The sequence below is a fragment of the Centruroides sculpturatus genome, unplaced genomic scaffold (genome assembly GCF_000671375.1).
Source record: "Centruroides sculpturatus isolate CEXI.00-Female unplaced genomic scaffold, Cexi_2.0 scaffold413, whole genome shotgun sequence".
Classification (NCBI taxonomy): domain Eukaryota; kingdom Metazoa; phylum Arthropoda; class Arachnida; order Scorpiones; family Buthidae; genus Centruroides; species Centruroides sculpturatus.
The window spans coordinates 86,083-107,161 of record NW_019384661.1 but is presented as its reverse complement, the minus strand read 5'-3'; the positions used below and the strand labels follow the sequence as shown (position 1 = coordinate 107,161).

The following is a 21,079-nucleotide window of genomic DNA, read 5'->3' as shown; positions in this document are numbered from 1 at the left end:
GCCACGTGTTCTTGCTAAATAAGCAGAATCAGGTGCTAGGAAATAAATTACAGTACCATATATAGCTGAATATTCAAAGTTTATGTAGATAATTTGATACTAGGAAATTTGCATTTATATCATTAAATAAATATAAGTTATAACCAACTAATGCTATTTTAATTGGCAACCTTTTTTTTTAAATCGAATTACTTTCTTTTTATATAATTGTAAATTAATCGATACGTAATTGATTTAATTAACGATAAGATCTATTGGCAAACTATGGTGTTTTTTTTATCACGTGGGACGAAGCAGCCAATACTTGATGTTTGCAAAATGCGGGAAATCAATCAGTTATTGCTTGACGTCAGAAAGACTATTGAACAAAAAGTTCTGTTTGATTGCAGGTAGTCGAGCGATAAAGGTATCACTGCACATCAACTTACTTTCACTGTCCTAAAGAATGCAAAGAGGATTTTGCACTTTACGCTCTTCCTTTAATCTTTTAAAAAAGAGTAATTTTCACTTAAAAACGCAACTTTGTCCGCGATGCCTGCATATTTCGCCTATTGCTGGAAAGTCTGTGGAATCTCTCCTGCCAGGCCAAGACTTTTCGGTCAGGCATATTGGACCCAGAGAAGAAGACAAAAAACAGATGTTAAAAGTGATCGGTGTCAAGGTTTGTATATTAATTTTTTCACTCTTTTATAACACAATAAACCCTTTCTTTATTCTTCGATATTATGTTTTTATTAATTATATTTAGATTATTTTATAAATTTTTTCTCTATCAAAGCATACCTGATTCTTCAAGTATTTCTTCTAAAGACTATTTGACAATTCTGTGAGTTGCTTTGCTTCCTATTTTTAAAATTTTACTTCATCTTTTAAATGATACAGCATAAAATTATATTAATATGTCATTCATTAATCGTATTTTTTAAAAGTTGGATATACTCTTCAGTGAATTCAAACATCATTTTATAGTTAAAATATAATTATATATTTATTAAAATGTTAAATTATTTTCAAATATATATTATTATTATTTTTAACTTAAAAAATAAAAGATAATACCCTCCTTGCTTTAACCTCTACTAAGAAGACTGGGTCGAGCTTAAATAACTGATTGATTTAAAAATAAAAATTTTGACAGAGGAATATTTTTTTTATTCCTAATTTTCTGCAATTATATATATAGCAAGAGCTCAATTATTCACGTTATAAGACAACCAAATTAAATATTAGTTCTGTCATTGCATTTTGAACATTTAATAAAATTACTTTATAATAAATTTTTATAAATTTGAAAATATATAGAAATATAATAAAAAAAAATCTATTAGGTCATTAACAATGACATTCTATTGTGATTTTGTATTTTATAATTCAGGAATTTGAATGTTGAATATTAGTTTTCTAAGTTAATCTTATCAAAATAAAGATAGAAATTGTTAGAACCATTTAACAACTTTCCTTTCTGTGTAATGAGCATGTGATTTTACATTATATATATATATATAGTCACTTGTCTAACAGTGAGCAATTTATAAAAACAAGGAATATTTCAAGTCATTCAAAGTTTTGAAAGTATAATTATAAGCTTTATACTTGTTACAAGAGAGATATGTTATATAAAATGTAATAAAATTTATTATTATTACAAGTATAAAAAATATTGTAAATTAAGATTTAATAAATTTTGATTTTATCATCACACCATTATCTTTTATTTTATTAGATTAATTGATGCCCTTATCAATTTGATAAGAGAAATTTTTGTTGAGAAATATCAGTAAGAGATGATATCATTTTTTGATACAGAAAAAACTTAGCATATGATTTATACATTTCATACTACAATATTCCAAAAAAGCTTCTTTAAAAAACAATTTTAAAAATAACATTAAACACTTTTTCATATATACATACATACATATTTATTTTCAATTTATTCAATACAAATGTTCTATAGAGTTTGTTTTCAATTTTTAAATTTATGTTTATCAAAAATTATAAACAGGTTTTAGTCAAAAAAATAAGCTAATGGAATATAATGTATAAATTATTTATTAATTTATCAACCTAAAAATTTACATATAATTATATTAGTTAACTATGTTTTTTAATTTTCATTCAAAAGTATTGAGGTGCAAATTTGTATTTTTTTGTTTTTTCCAGTCTATAGAAGAATTAATACAGAAAACTATTCCTGAAAATATACAGTTAAAAAGAGAATTAAATCTTAGCCCAGCAAAAGGTGTAATAATTATTAAAGTTTTGTAAAAAAAAATCTGTTAAGTGACAAATAATAATAGTTTGAATAATGAACAAATATAATTTAGGTGAACAAGAACTTACAAATGACATTTGGTTAATTGGTGAGAAGAACAAATGCTGGAGAAGCTATATTGGAATGGGATATTATGGTTGTCATACTCCTCATACAATTATGAGAAATATATTTGAAAATCCAGGATGGTGAATATTGGTATATAGTGTATGTTCATAAATATATATTTACTTATGTTAAACAAGTTTTATTTTTACACAGGACAACTCAGTATACACCATATCAAGCAGAAATAGCTCAGGGAAGACTGGAAAGTTTGTTAAATTATCAAACAATGATAAAAGATATGACAGGATTAGACATAGCAAATGCTTCTTTATTAGATGAAGGCACAGCTGCTGCAGAAGCTATGGGATTGTGTTGCAGGTTTGTATATATTTTGGAAATATTATTTTATTAAACCAAAGTGTAAATAATTTTAAAATAAGCACAGTAATTTGTAATATACAAACAAAAGATGTTTATTTTGACAAACTCTTATTCTGTTTTCTGTTTTAATCATCATCATAATTTGAAAACATAAGATTAATCTAAGAAACAGTTTCAGTTTTTTGCATATTTTGATTTTTTAAAATATTTGAAAGTAAAATATTTACTAAAAATGTCCAGAAACTCTTAAAAAATTATTGAATCTTAAGTGCTTTAATTTCCTGTGTAAGCAGGTGTAGGCTATTTTGGTAGTTTTTGCCAGTGATATGTTGTGTGTCATGTGGACATCGAGAACTCCATATTTCATCAAGATTCACCAAACTAGAATAGACCGATTTCCTGGTCTTCCTGATGGCCCTGTTCATACACATCCATCTAACCTTAGTACGCAAAGGTTTGTTTCCAGGTGGAAGGTGAATGTGATATATGGTTATAGGGAACACACATAATTTCTTGCATTTCATTAAAAAAGTTTCATATGTTGTGTGCAAGATATATTGAAGAAATTACATTAATTAAATGCAGACTACTTCAGTAGGAACTAACAATTATTCATTACGATATTATGAATATCTATTTTGTCATTGTTGTTACCAAATATAGGCCAGCACTACTTATAATGACCAAAATTGACAATGATCATATAGGGTTGTAATATGTTGGTATATACATTAAAGATCTAATTTAACATTTATTATATACAGCATTCCAATAACAAATTTAAAATAATCAGGATAAAGAATGAGATTAATCATTTTGAAACAAAAATTTTTAGGAGCAAAATCTTTAAAATTTACTTATATTCTGTTCAATTTTACATTTGAGCATTAAGTTTTTACTCAGAATCGAAACTCCTCAAGACTATGCTGAAAGTTTTGTTTGATTTTGAAGAAAAAAATGAAGAATTCTCTTCAGTTCATTGCAAAAGATCTTGTAATTGAGCCTCATATATTTGATATATTGTATGTTGCCAATTCTATGATCTTTTGGTCTGGTGTATAAAATTTTTAATTCAAATACCAGGGACAATCCAATATGTTCAAAATTATTTTTAAAACAAAACACATCTCTATAATTTAATATTTTAAAAGGGCTGTCCATAAATTATGTAACACAAATGTGGATGGGTGGGTATGTAGGTAATCATTATGATGTCTATTTTGGTAATCGTTATGATGGTGAGAGTGTTTGTTTACAAAAACATTTCATATTGAAGACCCTAAGTGTTAACAGAATGATTCCTTTTTGTTTCTGAAGTGTTGCAGAGTAAACCATACTGTTTTGTCACTGCTATGTATATTGTAATCAATAAAATAATGTTCAGTGCATCTCTTTTTATGTATTAAGGGAGTTGGTCACAGATATGCATTAGGTAATTTTGGATGGGTATGTGCAACAGTGTTATGGAGTATTCAGGGGTGTGGGATGGAAGTTGAAAATTATAATAGCATTACATGTGTGGGCTCTCCTAATTATATACATGCAGTTTAATATATTTTCTAACATAAATACACTATTAAATAAAATATGTGAGTCATATTGATTGTTTTTATAAGTACTTAAAATTTCCAATTTCAGGCATAATAAAAGAAAAAAATTTTTTTGTTCAGATAAAGTTCATCCACAAACATTAGCTGTTGTAGAGACAAGAGCTAGGTAAATTGTAATGTTTATACTACTGCTCTTTTACAAATGAAAAAATTAAAAAGGATATCTTTTTAAGTGCTTTAGATATAGATGTGATTGTTGGTGACATTTCAAGTATAGATCTAAGTAAGAAAGATATAGGTGGTGTTCTTTTTCAATATCCTGATACAGAGGGAAATATAGAAGATCTATCTGAATTTGTAGAAACTTGTCACAAATATGGTGTAAGTAAAAAAATTAATACAGAATTTATTAAATATACCATTAACTGAATATTCTTTTCCCTTAGACTTTGGTAGTATCTGCTACAGATCTTCTTGCTCTTGCAATTCTTAAACCTCCAGGAGAAATAGGTGTTGATGTTGCTGTAGGCACAAGTCAAAGATTTGGTATTCCTCTTAATTATGGTGGTCCTCATGCTGGATTTTTTGCAATAAAAAATTCATTGACAAGACTGATGCCAGGAAGAATGGTTGGAGTTACAAGGTAAAGTAAAATTATTGTTTATTATTAATTTTAAAACTGTATAAAAATTATAAACATTTAGTTTTTTATACATATACATATAATTTTTGTATATAGAGATGCCTCAGGTAATCTTGCATATCGTCTGGCTTTACAAACAAGAGAACAACATATAAGAAGGGATAAAGCCACAAGTAATATTTGCACAGCTCAGGTTCATATTTCTTATTTATTAATGTGTAAATTTATATAATTACAGCATTTTAATTTGATTTAAATTATTATTTCTTTTCTATAATCTGCAATAGTAACTTTTTTTCTTGAAAAAGTTTTAACAAGTTCATACCATTATTTGCTGTTGTGGCACATCAGTAATGAAGTAATACAATTTGTAAAGAAATTCAATAATTAAAAAGAAGTATTCTCAAATCTAGGAAAGAAATTAAACAATTTATTTTAAAACGATATAATGAGAGTTTAAAATACAGAATGATAGAATAGTCATTTCTTTGATTTGATTTTCTGATTTATAATGGTTGAAACTAGTATAATGTAAGAAAAATTATTTTTGAGTTCAAATACTGATATGACATAGCAGTTAAATTTTAAATTTAATACTGTAATGGTCAATAAATATACATTTTATTTACATATAACTTCAACTCATTAGTGCTGAAAAATTGAAAGTAAAATTAACTTTCTGTAGAGCTGCCCTACACATCCATCTAACCTTAGTACGCAAAGGTTTGTTTCCAGGTGGAAGGTGAATGTGATATATGGTTATAGGGAACACACATAATTTCTTGCATTTCATTAAAAAAGTTTCATATGTTGTGTGCAAGATATATTGAAGAAATTACATTAATTAAATGCAGACTACTTCAGTAGGAACTAACAATTATTCATTACGATATTATGAATATCTATTTTGTCATTGTTGTTACCAAATATAGGCCAGCACTACTTATAATGACCAAAATTGACAATGATCATATAGGGTTGTAATATGTTGGTATATACATTAAAGATCTAATTTAACATTTATTATATACAGCATTGCAANATTTATAAAAGTGTATTGAATTTGTCATTTATTGTTCTTAAAATTTCTATAATTTATTTATCTAATTAGTAATCTAATTTTATATAAAAATTTAAGTAAATTTGCCTTATTATGAAGACTGGAAAATTCAATGCATTAACTCTTGTATTTCTAATGGTTACATACACAGAAAATGCCATGAATATAGAATTTGTGAATACTGAAAGCTAGGATTTTGATTTCTAGGCATTAAAATACTTTTCTCTATATCATTTCAAATCAAATGTATTAATTTCTTTTATGTTATGCTAATATTTTAGTTACTGTCCTCTCATCTGATGAAATGAATAAATCATGTATGTTTAATGTAGTATTGTTATAATACATTCATGATTACTTCAAATGACAATGCCCTAAAGATTAGTTTTAATGAAATGCAATTAAAATTTGTGCATAATAGCAATAATAAAACTTTAATTTTACAAAATGAAATTATGATGATAATGTTTTCAAATATTAATTACCTAGGAATTGAAGAAGCTGGTGGCACTTTAGATCATGAAGTATTTTTTGATACCTTAAAAGTACATGCAAAATTGGGTCAAGACAAAGTTAAGCAAAATGCAGAGGAAAAACAGATTAATCTTAGATACTTTAATGATGGTTCAGTGCGTATAAAAATTAGTTTTTGTATTTTTAAAGAAATTTTAAATTAATTTATTTTGAGCATCTAAATTAATTTTGTTTCCTAGATTGGAGTTTCATTAGATGAAACAGTTACAGAAAAAGACCTTAATGATTTACTTTGGATATTTGGATCTACTAAAATCATTGTAAGTTTTTTGTTCTAAATAAGAAAGATTAAAGTGTGATTAATTTTACATTATTATTAATATTACTTTAATTTTATTTGGTTATATTTTTGTTATGTTCCCTTAATTTCATAATTTTCTTGTGAATTAATATGAATAAGAATTTTATAGTAATATACAAAATCTAACAATAAATCCAATATATGCATTATATTAATTAAAAATCATGGAATTTTCTAGTAATTAATCTTTTTCTTAAGTCTGATATAGCCTCCTCTGTGACAGGAGAACCAAAAAGAAGTATTTTTTGTAACAAATTCTGCAGAAAATCTGTTTATCTTGAACATGAGGTTTTCAATAGGTATAGAAGACTGCTAAAGAAGTTTGTATTAAAATAAATGCTTTTTTATATTTAAAAATTACTTTTATTCTAGCTACCATTCAGAAAGCAGAATTGTTCGTTATATGAAAATTTTAGAAAATAAAGATATTTCACTTGTTCATTCAATGATACCACTAGTAAGATATCAATTTTAGATTGTTATATTTTTAAAATTTTGTTTGTTCATACAATAAAATTAAATAAAATTTTTAGGGTTCCTGCACAATGAAGTTAAACAGCACCACAGAAATGATGGTATGTATTATATTTTTTATAATAAATTAATTTACAATATTGTTTAGTTAAAGTTTAAATTTATAGCCCTGTTCCTGGAAAAATTTCTCAGAAATTCATCCATTTGTGCCATTAGACCAAGCTCAAGGTTACCAGGAATTATTTGAAGAATTGGAAAAAGATTTATGTGAAATAACAGGCTATAACAAAATATCATTTCAACCAAACAGGTGGGATTTTAAAGCTTTTTTTTAATTATTCTGTATATACTTCAATCAATTTAAAATAATTTTTCTGCATAGTGGTGCACAAGGTGAATATGCTGGTCTGAGAGCTATTATGTCATATCTTAAAGCAAAGGGAGAAGGACATAGAAATGTATATTTTCATTATAATAAAACTGAATAACCAAACATGCTAACAATGAAAAAATATTTATTTAGGTTTGCCTTATTCCTGTTTCGGCTCATGGTACAAATCCTGCTAGTGCTCAAATGGCAGGAATGACTATTGAACCAATAAATATTACAAAAGAAGGAAGCATTGATATGGTTCAGTTGAAGGAGAAGGTATGATTACAAAATGAGTGAATTAAAATTTTAAAAGTTGCCTAAAGTATATTAGATAATTTTCCTAATTTTTTTTTGTATTAACTTCTAAAAACTAATTTTCACATTCATTCAAGATTTATATATAATCTAATATGTAATTGCTCAATTTTTTTATGAAGCAAATTATATCAAATATTTTTACTTTGAAATTATTGATTTATTTCCTAGTATTATTACAAATGATGTAATGCAATGATATTTTATTTTTAACTCTTATATTAATTTTATTGAACAAGTTAATTATAGGCAATTATTTTCCATCATAATTTTTATTAATGTCTTGAAAAGATTACTTATATATTGTTTCTGTCTTAGAAAAATTTTTTGAAGTAAATTTATAATATTTCATCATATAATTTTTGTATATAGAGATGCCTCAGGTAATCTTGNATAAAAATGAAAATATTAAAACATGTAAATATAATTTAATTCAATAACAAGACTATAACTGTTTAAAATATATATGATTTTAATTTAATTTTGTTAAATTAAATAAAATTTCAGGAGTGCACATAAAGTACAGGGCTGTCAAGTGCTTGTTTGATGCCAAGGAAATAGATTGGGTTCCTTTTTTGCCCCCCCTTTTTTTTAACAATTGAAAAACGTAGAACGTTTGTTTGTTTCTTTAGTAATAAAAAACGTCTAAGATTTTATTTTTTGTTAGTAAAATTAACATTAATTTATAGAAGTAATTACCATTATTGCCCCAAGTTTTCTCTGATCCTGAGAAAACATCCTCAGTTTCCCTTCTCAGTGATTCTGATAGTGTTAATTTGTATTTATTATGGATCTAGAAATGTAAAATCTTTAAAATTTATTATAGAAAAAACAGATGAAAGATCAAAAACTTAGCAAAATATTTTTTTTCCCTGAATGTATTAGTTATGCATTTAAGATAGAAACATAGAAAAAGAAAAATCTCTAAAGTTTTTCTTTTCTTATTTATGATTAGGTAGAATACTTTAAAGATAAATTGGCATGTATAATGATAACATATCCATCCACAAATGGCATATTTGAAGAAGGTATAAGGTAAGAAATTTTAAATTTTATGTTATTCTGATTATTAAATATAATTTTAAATCATTAATTTACAACTGTAGAGAGATCTGTGATATGGTTCATCAGAATGGAGGCCAAGTATATTTAGATGGTGCTAATATGAATGCCCAAGTTGGTTTGTGTCGACCTGGTGACTATGGTTCTGATGTATCCCATCTTAATTTGCATAAGACATTTTGCATTCCTCATGGAGGTGGAGGTCCTGGAATGGGTCCAATTGGAGTGTAAATATATTTAACTACAAATAATAAATAATTAGTATTAGATTAATAAATAAAAAAATAATATTTCAGGAAATCTCATCTCATACCATTTCTACCATCTCATCCTGTGGTAGATCCATTACCTGGAATAAAATCTGCCCAATCCTTTGGTGTTGTTAGTGCTGCTCCATGGGGATCATCTGCTATTCTTCCTATTTCTTGGGTTTATATTAAATTGATGGGAGCCAAAGGTCTTAGACATGCTACAGAAGTAGCAATATTAAATGCTAATTATATGAGCAAGAAATTAGAAAATCATTTCAAAATTTTATTCAGGGGTCAAAAAGGTTTGCATTTATTTCTTATAAACTTACTGTATAATAAAATATATAAATAAGTAATATAAACTTTTCACTTGTAAAATATTTAAGCAGCATAAAAATTAATGTAATTTACATAGTTATTTGAAAATATTCAATTCAACTAGAAATAATTAAGTACCATTCTACATGTTAAAATTTTAAAATACTTCCAAAAATGTTGTATTACAATTTTAAAGTTTTTGTACATACTACACAAACAATTCTCTGATCATTCAGGAATGTCAATTTTCCTTGTACGTGACAGTGATATACTTGCTACAAAAATGACATGGCATCCTGTTATGTTTATTGTCTCGAAGTTACAACCAAAGTGAGCGCTCAGGTACCGTTCCCGTGATGCATCAGCAATGATCGCCACCTGGCGGACTCACTAATATTTTACATTTTAACATTTCCAATACAATACATATTACATCTCCCTTTCTTACACAAAGTCTTTGAAACGCGATGGCCTACGGATCACCCGGCCTGATCGAGTTGTCAAGTCTGTAGCCTCATTGCCGCTCACCTCCTGATTTTCCAACTGCTCATTCTCCGTGTCCTTTTCCTCTCTACCACTGAAGTTCTCTCTACTGCTATCCATGTTTTCCCCTTGTTCACTGGCCTGTTCATCCTGAATTGGTTGATCCAACAATTCGCCTGAATGATTCTGTATGTTTCTAAATCTATTCACATCGAACTTCCTTAAAAGTCTTCGGTTACGAATGAAGTATTTACCATCTTTGTCTATGCGCACAATATAAGATCTTGGTCGATATCTGTCTCTTTTTATTATTTCACCAGGCTCCCAGTTTCTTTTATCAATTTGGATCATCACTCGGTCATGTGGATTTAATGCTGTTAGGTCTCTAGCATTTCTATTGAAATAGTGTTTCTGTACTTGTTGTCTTTGCAAATGGTTTTTTCTAAATTTGTCTACAACTATTCTGGGTTTCAAGAGATTATTCCTTGTGGGCACTTGCCCTCGCAACCTACGACCATAAAGAAGTTGTGCTGGGGATGGAATACCTCGACCTAAAGGTGTATTTCTGTATTCCAACAAGGTCAGATAAATGTCCTTTGAGTCATAGACTGCTTTCTTAAGTAATTTTTTGATAGTCTGCACATGCCGTTCAATAAAACCATTAGACTGAGGGTTTCGTGGAGAGCTTGTCTTATGTGTTATTTCCCAGTGTTCTAGAAATTGTTGAAAATGTTTGTTTACAAACTGGGTATCATTACCTGAGTATATAATTTCTGGCTTGCCATGTCTGGAAAATATCGATTTCATAGCTTCAACTATTCTGGAATGAGTGGTGTTCTGATTCATACAATAAACTTCTGGGAATCGTGAAAATGTATCTACTACTAGTAGATAGTCTTTACCAAATAAATGACAGATATCAGTTGTGACAATTTCCCACGGTCTTGTGGACAGTTCTCTGTTAATAAGCGTTTCTTTCGGATTTGAATTTTGATACTTTAGACATGCTGGACAGTTCCTGACAACATCAATTATTTCTTTTTCCATGAACGGCCAAAAGACATGTTCTTTTGCTCTCCATAATGTTTTACTGATTCCCATGTGATTATAATGTAGTCTATCAATTGTCTCTGCTCTCATGCTCTTGGGAATAACTATTTGTTCACCTTTACATACTATGCCTCTCACCTCACTCAGGTCTTCACGAAACTTCCAATATGGTTTGACTAGTGGATCTATCATGTTTTTCTGTTCTGGCCAACCTTCCTTTATTATATTAATCAGTGACTGTAACTCTTTATCTCTTTTTGTTTCATGCCGAAGTTTTTCAAATTTCTTTGGAGTAATGCTACAGTAATTGATAAGGTTAACTTGAGCTTCAACATCAGATTCCATCACATCAAAATTCTTGTCCACATAGCTAGCTCAAGAAAGGGCATCAGCCAACACAAGGTGTGATCCTGGTCTGTATTTTACTCTAAAATTATAATTTTGTAAGGTTATCCTTAATCTCTGAAGGCATAGTGGGCATTTATTTAGTGGCTTTTGAAAAATTGCCTCTAACGGTTTATGGTCACTCTCAACTATAATTTCACGACCATACACATACTGGTGAAAACGCTGGCAGCCAAACACTATTGCCAGTGCTTCTTTTTCAATTTGCGCATAATTTTTCTGGGTCTCTGTGAGAGTCTTTGATGCATAAGCCACCTGGCGGACTCACTAATATTTTACAATTTAACATTTCCAATACAATACATATTACACATCCTGCTAATTGTTTTACTTTTTCCTGGAGCAAAAGTCTTAATATTCCAGCTTGGCCAACAGCTAAGCTGCAAAACCATTCAAGTAGGGATTTGTCTACTTTCTCCATGCCAAAATGTTTATGCCACATGATTGTCTTTCCAAATTCAAACTCTTTTGCAATATCATCTTGTTTTCATTTTTTTGTGTGTAAAATTGTTGACTCATTCACACCTAAACTTTTCAGCAACATTTTTTTTTTGTTTCTATCCACTTTTAAGCAACTGCACAATTTCATATTTTTGTTTTAAATCCAAATTATATCTTGGTCTTTTGCTTGCTATTCTTCATTTTAGCTCAAGGCCAAAAATGCTGTCTGCCAAGCAACACAGAAAGCCTAGGACATTTAATCCATTTTGTTAGATAACAGGAGGAAGGTAGGGGTGTTCCTTGTCAAAGCATGCTAATAGGTAAACTAATTTCATAGGTGGTGCACAAAAAATGCAGATTACTATTAGCCAAACTACTTTACTTTACACTAGGAAAATCCTGTACATTGTATTAGAATATCTTGCTTTTTAAGTAAACATTGCTATTAGGGACTTTCTAATAGACAAGTTCTACTAAAATTTAGTATTTTGATTTTTACAATTTAACTAGTGATCATACTATTAAAACAATGCTAATTTTAAAAGTTATTTAAATATGAATAAATCTATGCATAGAAATTAGTTTTCTACATTTATTCAATTAATATGTTAATAAATATAATCTCCACAGAAATGAATTCAGTCATTTCATTAACTATCTTTTCTGAAGTTTTATGAATGTGAATGCTTCCAAAAATATAAACTATTTAATTTATTAATAAAGTATTAGGTTGTTCAGAAAGTAAGTTCGTTTTTTTATCACTGCAGGGATTAGTCATATTTTTCCCGCCATTTTCATTCTATCATTATATATTTTGACAGCTAGCATTTTAAGGCTTATTTGTAAAAAATTTAGTTTGATTTCGTGCAGTTCTTTATTTTTTGTGTCCCATCAAATATGGAAGATCGGCATATTTTGCTCTTTTATTACCGAAAAGGTAAGAATGCTGTTCAAGTGAGAAAAAAATTGTGTGAGGTGTATGGAGATGTATTGACAGAATGACTACTTTGACAGAACAATACTTTATTAATAAATTAAATACTGGTAATATATAGAAAAACTAAAAAACTAAATTTTTTTTTTCACTAGAGTAATATTCTGAAATTATTAAGTTTTGATTGACTAATTTAGACCACAGAGCAATAAGTATGTTCTTATTTAGGATGCTTGAATTATCAAACTTATAAATTATTAATTTCACTATTTACAATAGGAATGGTTGCACATGAATTTATTATTGATGTGAGAGATTTTAAGAAAACTGCAAATGTTGAAGCCATGGATATTGCTAAGAGATTGCAAGATTATGGTAATATAATAATTTAGCAAACTATTATTATTATTATTATTATTATTAATTTATGAAAATAAAAAATTAACATTTTTATTAGGCTTTCATGCTCCAACGGTGTCATGGCCAGTCACTGGAACTTTAATGATTGAACCAACTGAATCAGAAGATAAGGTGGAACTTGATAATTTTTGTGAGGCTCTCATTTGTAAGTTATTCATTCAATTATTTAAAAACTTACAAAAGAAATAGAATAAAATTATGACATTTCAATAAGAATTTTTTTACATTTTCTTTTAGATATCAGAATGAATAATTTAATTCAATATAGTGAATCTATTACTTTGTTATAAATCTTAAGTGTGTTTTTATTTTTTTATTTTTTAAGATCAAAATATTATTTTAATGATTGTATTCTTAAAATAACATTAATTTTTTCCTGTTTAAGAGATTTGTGGAACAGATGGATTTATAAATTTAGTTTTATATACTGTACTATAATACAGAACAAAATTTTTAATTGATTTATAAATGTTCATTTATAAATCAATTAGCACAAAGGGGCTGTCCATTCTCTTCTTGTTATGTGCAATGATATACTTTTGGCAAACATCTCCCCTTTTAATGACTTTCAGTTTTAAAAAATTTACAGAACTTTTAGTTTATTTTCATGACTAATAAGTAGACTTATAAGAAAGATTCATATACCACTGATACCACTAAAAAAGTCCACATTGACAATGCCTTTGTGGCGCCCGTCGGCAATGTGCCGATTCGGACCGATAGTATTGGCCCGATGGAGGGCGCAGGAAAGAGGAGAAAAGCGAACTTTGAACTGGACACTCGCTTTCGGACCAACGATTATCGAGATCGGACGTTTGAACGAGCGACCAACACAACTTTCGATCGATGTCGAACCGTAAAAACATTGTACTGTATATACATTGTACATTACTGTATATACGTGTAAATAAAAAAATATTAAGAAACCGACCGGACGTTCTCTCGTCAGCATCGAATCAGTCTCATTTGATGACCGAACACCAAACCTTGATCCCATTCCTGTCCATCATGTGCAATGCTGCTTTTCATAACTTCCTCCCCCTTAAACTGTATATATAATTAATAGGTGGCCCAAAATTTGATGATAGTCCATTCCTCATAAATTAACAGAGTATAAAATGTTTTCTCAGATTTTAACAAAAGATGTTTCTTCAAATACGCTAAATTACTTATTAATCTAATTTTAATAATTTATTTTTATACTTTATTCAGAGTTATTTAAAATACAGTAAGATCCCGCTTAACTCTGCCTCGTTTAACGCTGATTCGATATAACGCGGTCTGCTCGAAGCCATAAAAAAAGCTCAAAATTTACGCCGATTCAAACTATCGCTTCATTTCATTGATTATAATACGATTATTCCCGAACACGAATCGATCAGCAAAAGGTGGCAATTCGTCGTAGCGCTGTACTTTCTCTAAATCTATGTTTGTTTGGTGCAATTTTGGAAAAAAATATAACATCACAGATGTCATAGGCAATATCGACTTCGCTTGGCAAGAATTAACTGATAATAAGATGAGAAGAAAAATGCATGAACAGTGTGTGGAAGAAGTTTTATGTCGGAAGGTATCCAAGAATTCTCAACGAGAAGAGCATATCGCTGTATCGTTAGGTCGACCAAATTGTTAACTTAATCGATACAGCAAGACTAGGAGATGTAGACGAGCAGGATATTGTGGAGTTACTGCAGATTTCTGGTGAGAGCCTTACCAACGACGACCTTCAAGAACTGGCAGAACGAGGAATTCATGTAGAACTGGAAAATAGAGATTCTGAAAACGAAGAATCCAAAAAGTTTCTCTACAGATTTCCTTAGTAAAAGTTTGGTAACGATAAATGAAATCGTCGATCAAATTGTAGCGAATGATCCAGAATTTGAAAGAAAGCGGGAGATCGCATTCAAAACTTCTCGAAGTTTTGAATGCGATCTTCCGCTACCAACATTTGCTTAAGGGAAGAAAAAGAAAGCGACAAATGAAACTACACGACTTTATCGCAAAAACAAGAATTTCGGAAGAGCCAGGACCTTCGTCACAAAAAATGAACTTTACATTTTTTACATTTCTGTGTGCATGTTTGTGTTATTAATTTGCATAATAATATATGTTAAATATAAAAATAACTTAAACAGATTTTACTTTAATTTTTATTTTTGGTCGCATTTTCCCCTTTCCCTATCTGTGTTAAAATAATCTCGTTTAACGCTGTTTCGTTTAGCGTTTTGTCGTCTAGGAACGTATCTCCCGCGTTAAGCGGATTTTTACTGTATATGAAATCAAATTTTTAATGATAATAGTTTAAAAGATTTTTTTAATATTTAAAATTTTTTTTCTATGTAGCCATTCTTGGAGAAATAAAGGACATAGAAAAAGGCCGTTTAGATAAAAAAGTTAATCCACTTAAGGTTTGGATCTTTTTAATAATTTCTAAAATATATGTTTAAATTAAGCCAAATGATTTATTTTCATATAGAAACTTTTTAAAAAGAAACAAAAGAAAGCTGTTACTCATTTTATATATTGCATTATTTGCAGAAAAACAATTAAATTTTGTATTTTGTTTTCTTAAAATTAATTGTAAAAAATTTAAAAAGTTAATTGTTTAATAACTTTTTAAAATTATTTAACAATAAACATAAAAAGATTAAATATATTTATTACTATTTTTAGATGGCACCTCATACTCAGAGAATTATATGCTCCTCTAAATGGGATAGACCATATTCCAGGGAAATGGCAGCATTTCCAGTTGTAAGTTTCTATATATTTATATTTTAAAAACTTTAAGGCTTTATTTTTATTAAATTTTTAATTCTACATTATTTCAGAGTTTTGTGACACCAGAAAGAAAAATATGGCCAATGGTCTGTCGCATTGACGACATTTATGGCGACACAAATCTCATTTGTACTTGCCCACCAATGGAAGCATTTAAATCAGCCATGATTTAACCTTGCCATCTTTTGTAAGGACTGATAGTGTGTTTGTATTGTAAATATTGATGAATGCGAATGACTGCAACTGTGTAAAATAAATATATTTATATATGTATAAGGATTAATATTTGAAGTATTTGAATATAACTGATTCTGAAATACACACAAATATACCCAAAACCACTAAAAGGAATAAAATTATTTACTGATACGAACGTTTTCGCCCTTTTCTAAGGAACATCATCAGCTATATGATAACGTTGCTTAACAATCGAATACATTTACGTATAAAGATTTGAAGACGTTTGAATCGCGTACATGCGCATTGTCATGGTATTACCAATCTAAACATAGAAAATATTACAAATTTGAAGCTGTAATTTTTAAATTAATTTTGTATATTTTAATTTTAAACTTAAAATGTCAGTAGGCAAGGAGTGTAATAATTTAATCTACATACAGTTGAATGGAAATCCTAGGCGACTTGGTAACACGCCTTCCATTCGGTAGAAAGTGTATCAGTCTCTAAAACTGATAGCCCCTGGTTCCTAACATCATCTAAATATCTAAAATGTGCTGTATCCGAGTCCGATATAGTAGACGCGGCAGGGTCCGCTCTAGCGGTTACGTCGCCCCGGACAAGACAAATTGCCGCCCCTTAAGAATATATATATTTATATATATATATAAATGTTACGAATACATTGGTGGTAGCAACTAAACTTGATGGTAAATTATAAAGCAATGTAATANTATATATTCATATTCTTATTTTAAATAAATTTTTTTTATTTTCAATAAAAATGAAATGCTTTTATTAAAATTTAAATAAAATGAATATTTAGAAAGAAACATATAACATAACATTGATAATCAAGCAGTACAAAACAGTAGAAATTAAGAAATATTTGTACCTAGCGACAAATAGTCAGCATTTAACAATATAAATTTTTACATTTTTATTAAAAATGTATTATTGCAAAAACAATCAAAATGCCATTATTTTGAAAATAAAACAAGGTAACATCAACTCCGCTAAAATCACAAACTTTTTTTCTTACTTTCAGTTATACAAACTTTTTTATTGTTGCATCTTTTTTAAATTTACTTGATCAGCAATTTCATGTACAGTCTGAAATTATGGAAAAATATTTTGATTTTTTTATTTCATCAATAATATGAGACTTATCTCATATTATTGAGCAACATATCTATTATCTCGTTTTGTATATTTTTTCCGAGATAGTGAGCTTTAGTCTCTTCTTCTTTTTTTAGCACTTTACGGACGTGCTCTTCCATAATGGGATCAAATTGAGATAGCAACGCAACTATTTTTAAGAAATTACCGTTTTTATACTCAAACAACTTGTCGCTTGTACCTTGAAAAGCCAGACCACTTCTACCAAGCATTTCAGTAATTGCTACAATTCTTAGAAGCACCTCGTTCCAATGATTTGTTTCGGCATTAATAACTTTTTGAGAGGCCGCATCTATAGTTTTACAATACTTTAATCTTAGATTTATTTCTAGCCATGATTTTTGGAAATTTCATGCTCTTTTAAAATTTCGCCAAGGTGCTTCCAACTTTTAAAACCCTCCTTTGAAAGAGAACTAACTATATAGCCAAAAAATTTTCAACAGAAGCAGTAAACGCAGTTTTGTGAAAGAGAGTACACTAGCCAGTCTCGTAAAACTTGCTCTCCATTGCTTAAAATTCGTGTATAATAATTTACACTAAAATATCGACCAGTGTCATTGGAAGGAAATTTGTAATCATGCAATGGTTTAGGTGGACCTTGTCTTACTAAAAAGCTTCTTTCGGCATTTCCTAAAATTCTTGGCCACAATGCTGGATCTGTACTCAAAGTGTGTAGAACGCTTCCTGTGGGAGTCACGTTGGTGTCAATTTTTCAATGATTTCATCTGGTGATGATAGAGTCAGTTACAATTGATTTAGAAACTTCGTCCATTTGTTTGTCATCATCATCCTCTGACGATTTTGTATTTTCTTTTATAACCGGACTTGATGTTGGATTCTCAGAATCGTCATTTGTTTTGGTACAACTCTGGATATAATTTTTTAACACGCCAGCTTGTTTTTGCCTTTAGGCTTCCTTTTCCAGCCTTCTTTTTTTGTACTAGTAACCAGACAGTTTTCTTTGACCGTTAGACATTCTGGAAGAGACACGCACATAACTCAAATTAAACAATGTGAACTATAAAATCATATTTAAAAATAATAAAGATCTATCCTTGTTCTAAATAAGCTAAAACCGTAATTAACATAACTTCAAAATTATATTCTGTCAATGGATATAAAAAGTACTGTATTTATGGCTTACACGTAATATTTTTCGTATCCTGTGAACGTAAAGAAAGTCTAGTGTTTTTATAAATGTATTTTATAATAATAAATATTTCAGCAAACCATAAATAGTCATTAAAAACAATTTTATAATTCTTGATTTTGAGATTTTATTCAGTTCAATTATTCAAATATATTATTATAAAACGCGTTTTATCGAAGCAATGAACTTAATAAATGTCTTATATTATTGATTCAAATACAGTTGTCCCTTAATAATCCGACAGGTACGGGACCAAAGGGGTGACGAATTACCAAAAGTGTCCGGATTACCGAAAGTGATTACATATTTGACATTGTTTTGCTAGCTGTAGCCTACAATATTCCCTACTCCAACTGTTCGAACAGAACTGCTCATGGAAAACACATGAAATGTGTGTCATCATGTAAGAATTGGGTGGGGNAGTCAGTCAGTCAGGACAAGCAACTTTATATTATTAGATTATACCTATAGAATACATTCAATTTAATAAAATGTTTTATTGATTTAATAAACAGCCTTTTTGGATAAATTAAATATTTATTTTATTTAAAAACGCTTTCGTTGTTTCGATTCGATAATCGATTTACGATAAACTAGTATGTAGCTATCAAACTAAACAACAGCTTAATTATAGATGTATTACTTTTAAAAATTAAGAAATGGCACTTAAGTAAATTTTATGAACTTTCGCTTGTTATCACTGCCGACGTAATAGCATGAATAATGCTATTGTGTAATGAAACCGCTCTTTTATAATATAATTAGAGGTAAGTATAAGCGAGTCTATGCATGTTCAAACACAAGCAGGAGCAGCGTCTGCTCGCGTACTTTTTTTTTATTTTTATTACTCTTTCCGCCCTGTGGAGGGAGGGCCTCTTATAGCAGGACCATTATGGGTTCGGCCAGGCCCACAATGGGGCGACCAGGTGGTAAGGGACGGGGCCCGACGTATCCGAACGGACCACCCCCCGAAAAATTCCTGGGGATTCCTTGACCCGTCCGGATTTGATCCCGGGTCCCTCAGAGCGGTAGGCTGCCATCTTGACCGCTCGGCCATCCATCCCTGCTCGCGTGCTAATGCTATTCTGTTCAGAGAAGTATATGCGTGTTCAAATAACTTCAAGCATCGTCCTTTACAAAGTCTGCGTTAATTTTTCAATAATAGTGTAAATATTTTTAGCTTTTAGACATAAACAATATAAATACGATACGCACTGTAAATTTTTAGAAAACGAAAAATCGATAAGTGAAATTTTCTATTAATTGAGTATTTAACACCAATATTTTTCTCACACTTACAGTCAAAATGGTGCCTCTAAACTTTGGCGCCCCGGACAAATGTCCGTGTTGCCTGCCCATAGAGTGGGTCCTGGACGCGGGTACAACTGCAGATGTGTGTGAATGATGCTGTTGGGACCATAATAATAAACGCAGAACCCAAACGGTTAGGAGTCGAAAGTTGAAATTTGGTACACCGTTACGTAATGAGAATGCACACTAAAAAAGAGATTTTTGGACATTACCCCTCGCGGGGAAGAGGAGGAGACCCTGAAAAACTCGGCTTCTACTATACTATTTTAGAAGCAGATTTTGGGAGAAATCGAACATATTTTTAGATCATCTAAAAATTTTATTCGAGGGGGAATCTAATTCTTGCACCCGGTAAAAATGGGTAAGATCGGCTATAATCTAATAATCTTAATTTTCGTTATCTTTACTTTTTGCCGGAGCAACGCCAGGCTCATCTGCTAGTCAAAAATAAATATGAACTTATAAGAACTTAACGATCACAAATGTAATCTTTGGTTTCTAAAACATTTTTTAAGTTACTAATAAAATAATTTGGTCTTGCAATTAGTGCCGTAATTATTTTTTTTTCAATTAAAAGACAAGACAAAATAGTAACAAAACGTGCAGGCCAAAAATGACAAAAAAAAAAAAAAGGGATGGGGCTAAATTTAAAAAGAAAGACTAAAATACAATGAGAAACTTAACTAATGCTAACCAAATATATTTTAAAATTAGTTAAGCATTTGCTAAATTTCGATTATTTAATTACGGGAATAGAAATAAAAAGATAGCCTATAGAAGTTTTAAACTGAAAGCTAATTTTTGAGATTTGTTTTGGTGTAGTTTTTATTCAATAGTCTAGATGACAAATGTTATAAAGATCATTTAGGACAATTTTCAACATAAAATGCATTGTCACCTACTCTATTTGGAGACATTTTCAATTGTTACTGTTGAAACTGTGTTTACTTCGGGGCTTTCTTCTTTACTGTCGTCGTCACATATCTTGTTTACTCGGGTTTCGTTTCTGCGTGAAGTATTGCTTGTCAGCATGCCATATTTTCCCAACTGCCTGCAAAAAGAACCAGGCGAGAGCTCATGTCAGTCATTGCTTTTAGGATTACTGACTATACACAGTCAGTAATCCAGTCGCTAGTCTGGTAGCCATACGTGCAAGGAATGGT

At 29.5% G+C, this 21,079-nt stretch overlaps 1 protein-coding gene and 1 pseudogene across 1 annotated transcript; one reads left to right on the top strand and one right to left on the bottom strand.

The window, feature by feature from the left end:
• The first annotated feature begins 68 nt into the window (after positions 1-68).
• LOC111626561 (glycine dehydrogenase (decarboxylating), mitochondrial-like) lies at positions 69-16,643 on the top strand. The gene is made up of 24 exons (XM_023369975.1): positions 69-661; positions 2,164-2,242; positions 2,328-2,463; positions 2,537-2,701; positions 4,343-4,420; positions 4,488-4,635; positions 4,701-4,897; positions 4,994-5,090; positions 6,290-6,586; positions 6,671-6,751; positions 6,991-7,091; positions 7,165-7,249; positions 7,326-7,367; positions 7,434-7,576; positions 7,649-7,724; positions 7,790-7,915; positions 8,910-8,989; positions 9,061-9,243; positions 9,313-9,569; positions 13,178-13,273; positions 13,356-13,463; positions 15,662-15,726; positions 15,992-16,072; positions 16,150-16,643. Exons 1-24 carry the CDS (start codon positions 446-448, stop codon positions 16,270-16,272), a joined length of 3,060 nt encoding a protein of 1,019 aa, XP_023225743.1. The 5' UTR covers positions 69-445; the 3' UTR covers positions 16,273-16,643.
• Positions 16,644-17,442: 799 nt separating this feature from the next.
• Positions 17,443-18,164, bottom strand: LOC111626560 (annotated as a pseudogene).
• Between the last annotated feature and the right edge of the window lie 2,915 nt (positions 18,165-21,079).

Bases quoted from the DNA above. Each gene is read 5' to 3' on its own strand.
- LOC111626561 (XM_023369975.1), top strand. From the start codon at position 446: ATGCAAAGAGGATTTTGCACTTTACGCTCTTCCTTTAATCTTTTAAAA. The intron at 4,636-4,700 runs GTAAGTAAAAAA...CTTTTCCCTTAG, and splicing joins AAACTTGTCACAAATATGGT to ACTTTGGTAGTATCTGCTAC. The intron at 7,368-7,433 runs GTATGTATTATA...TTAAATTTATAG, and splicing joins ACAGCACCACAGAAATGATG to CCCTGTTCCTGGAAAAATTT.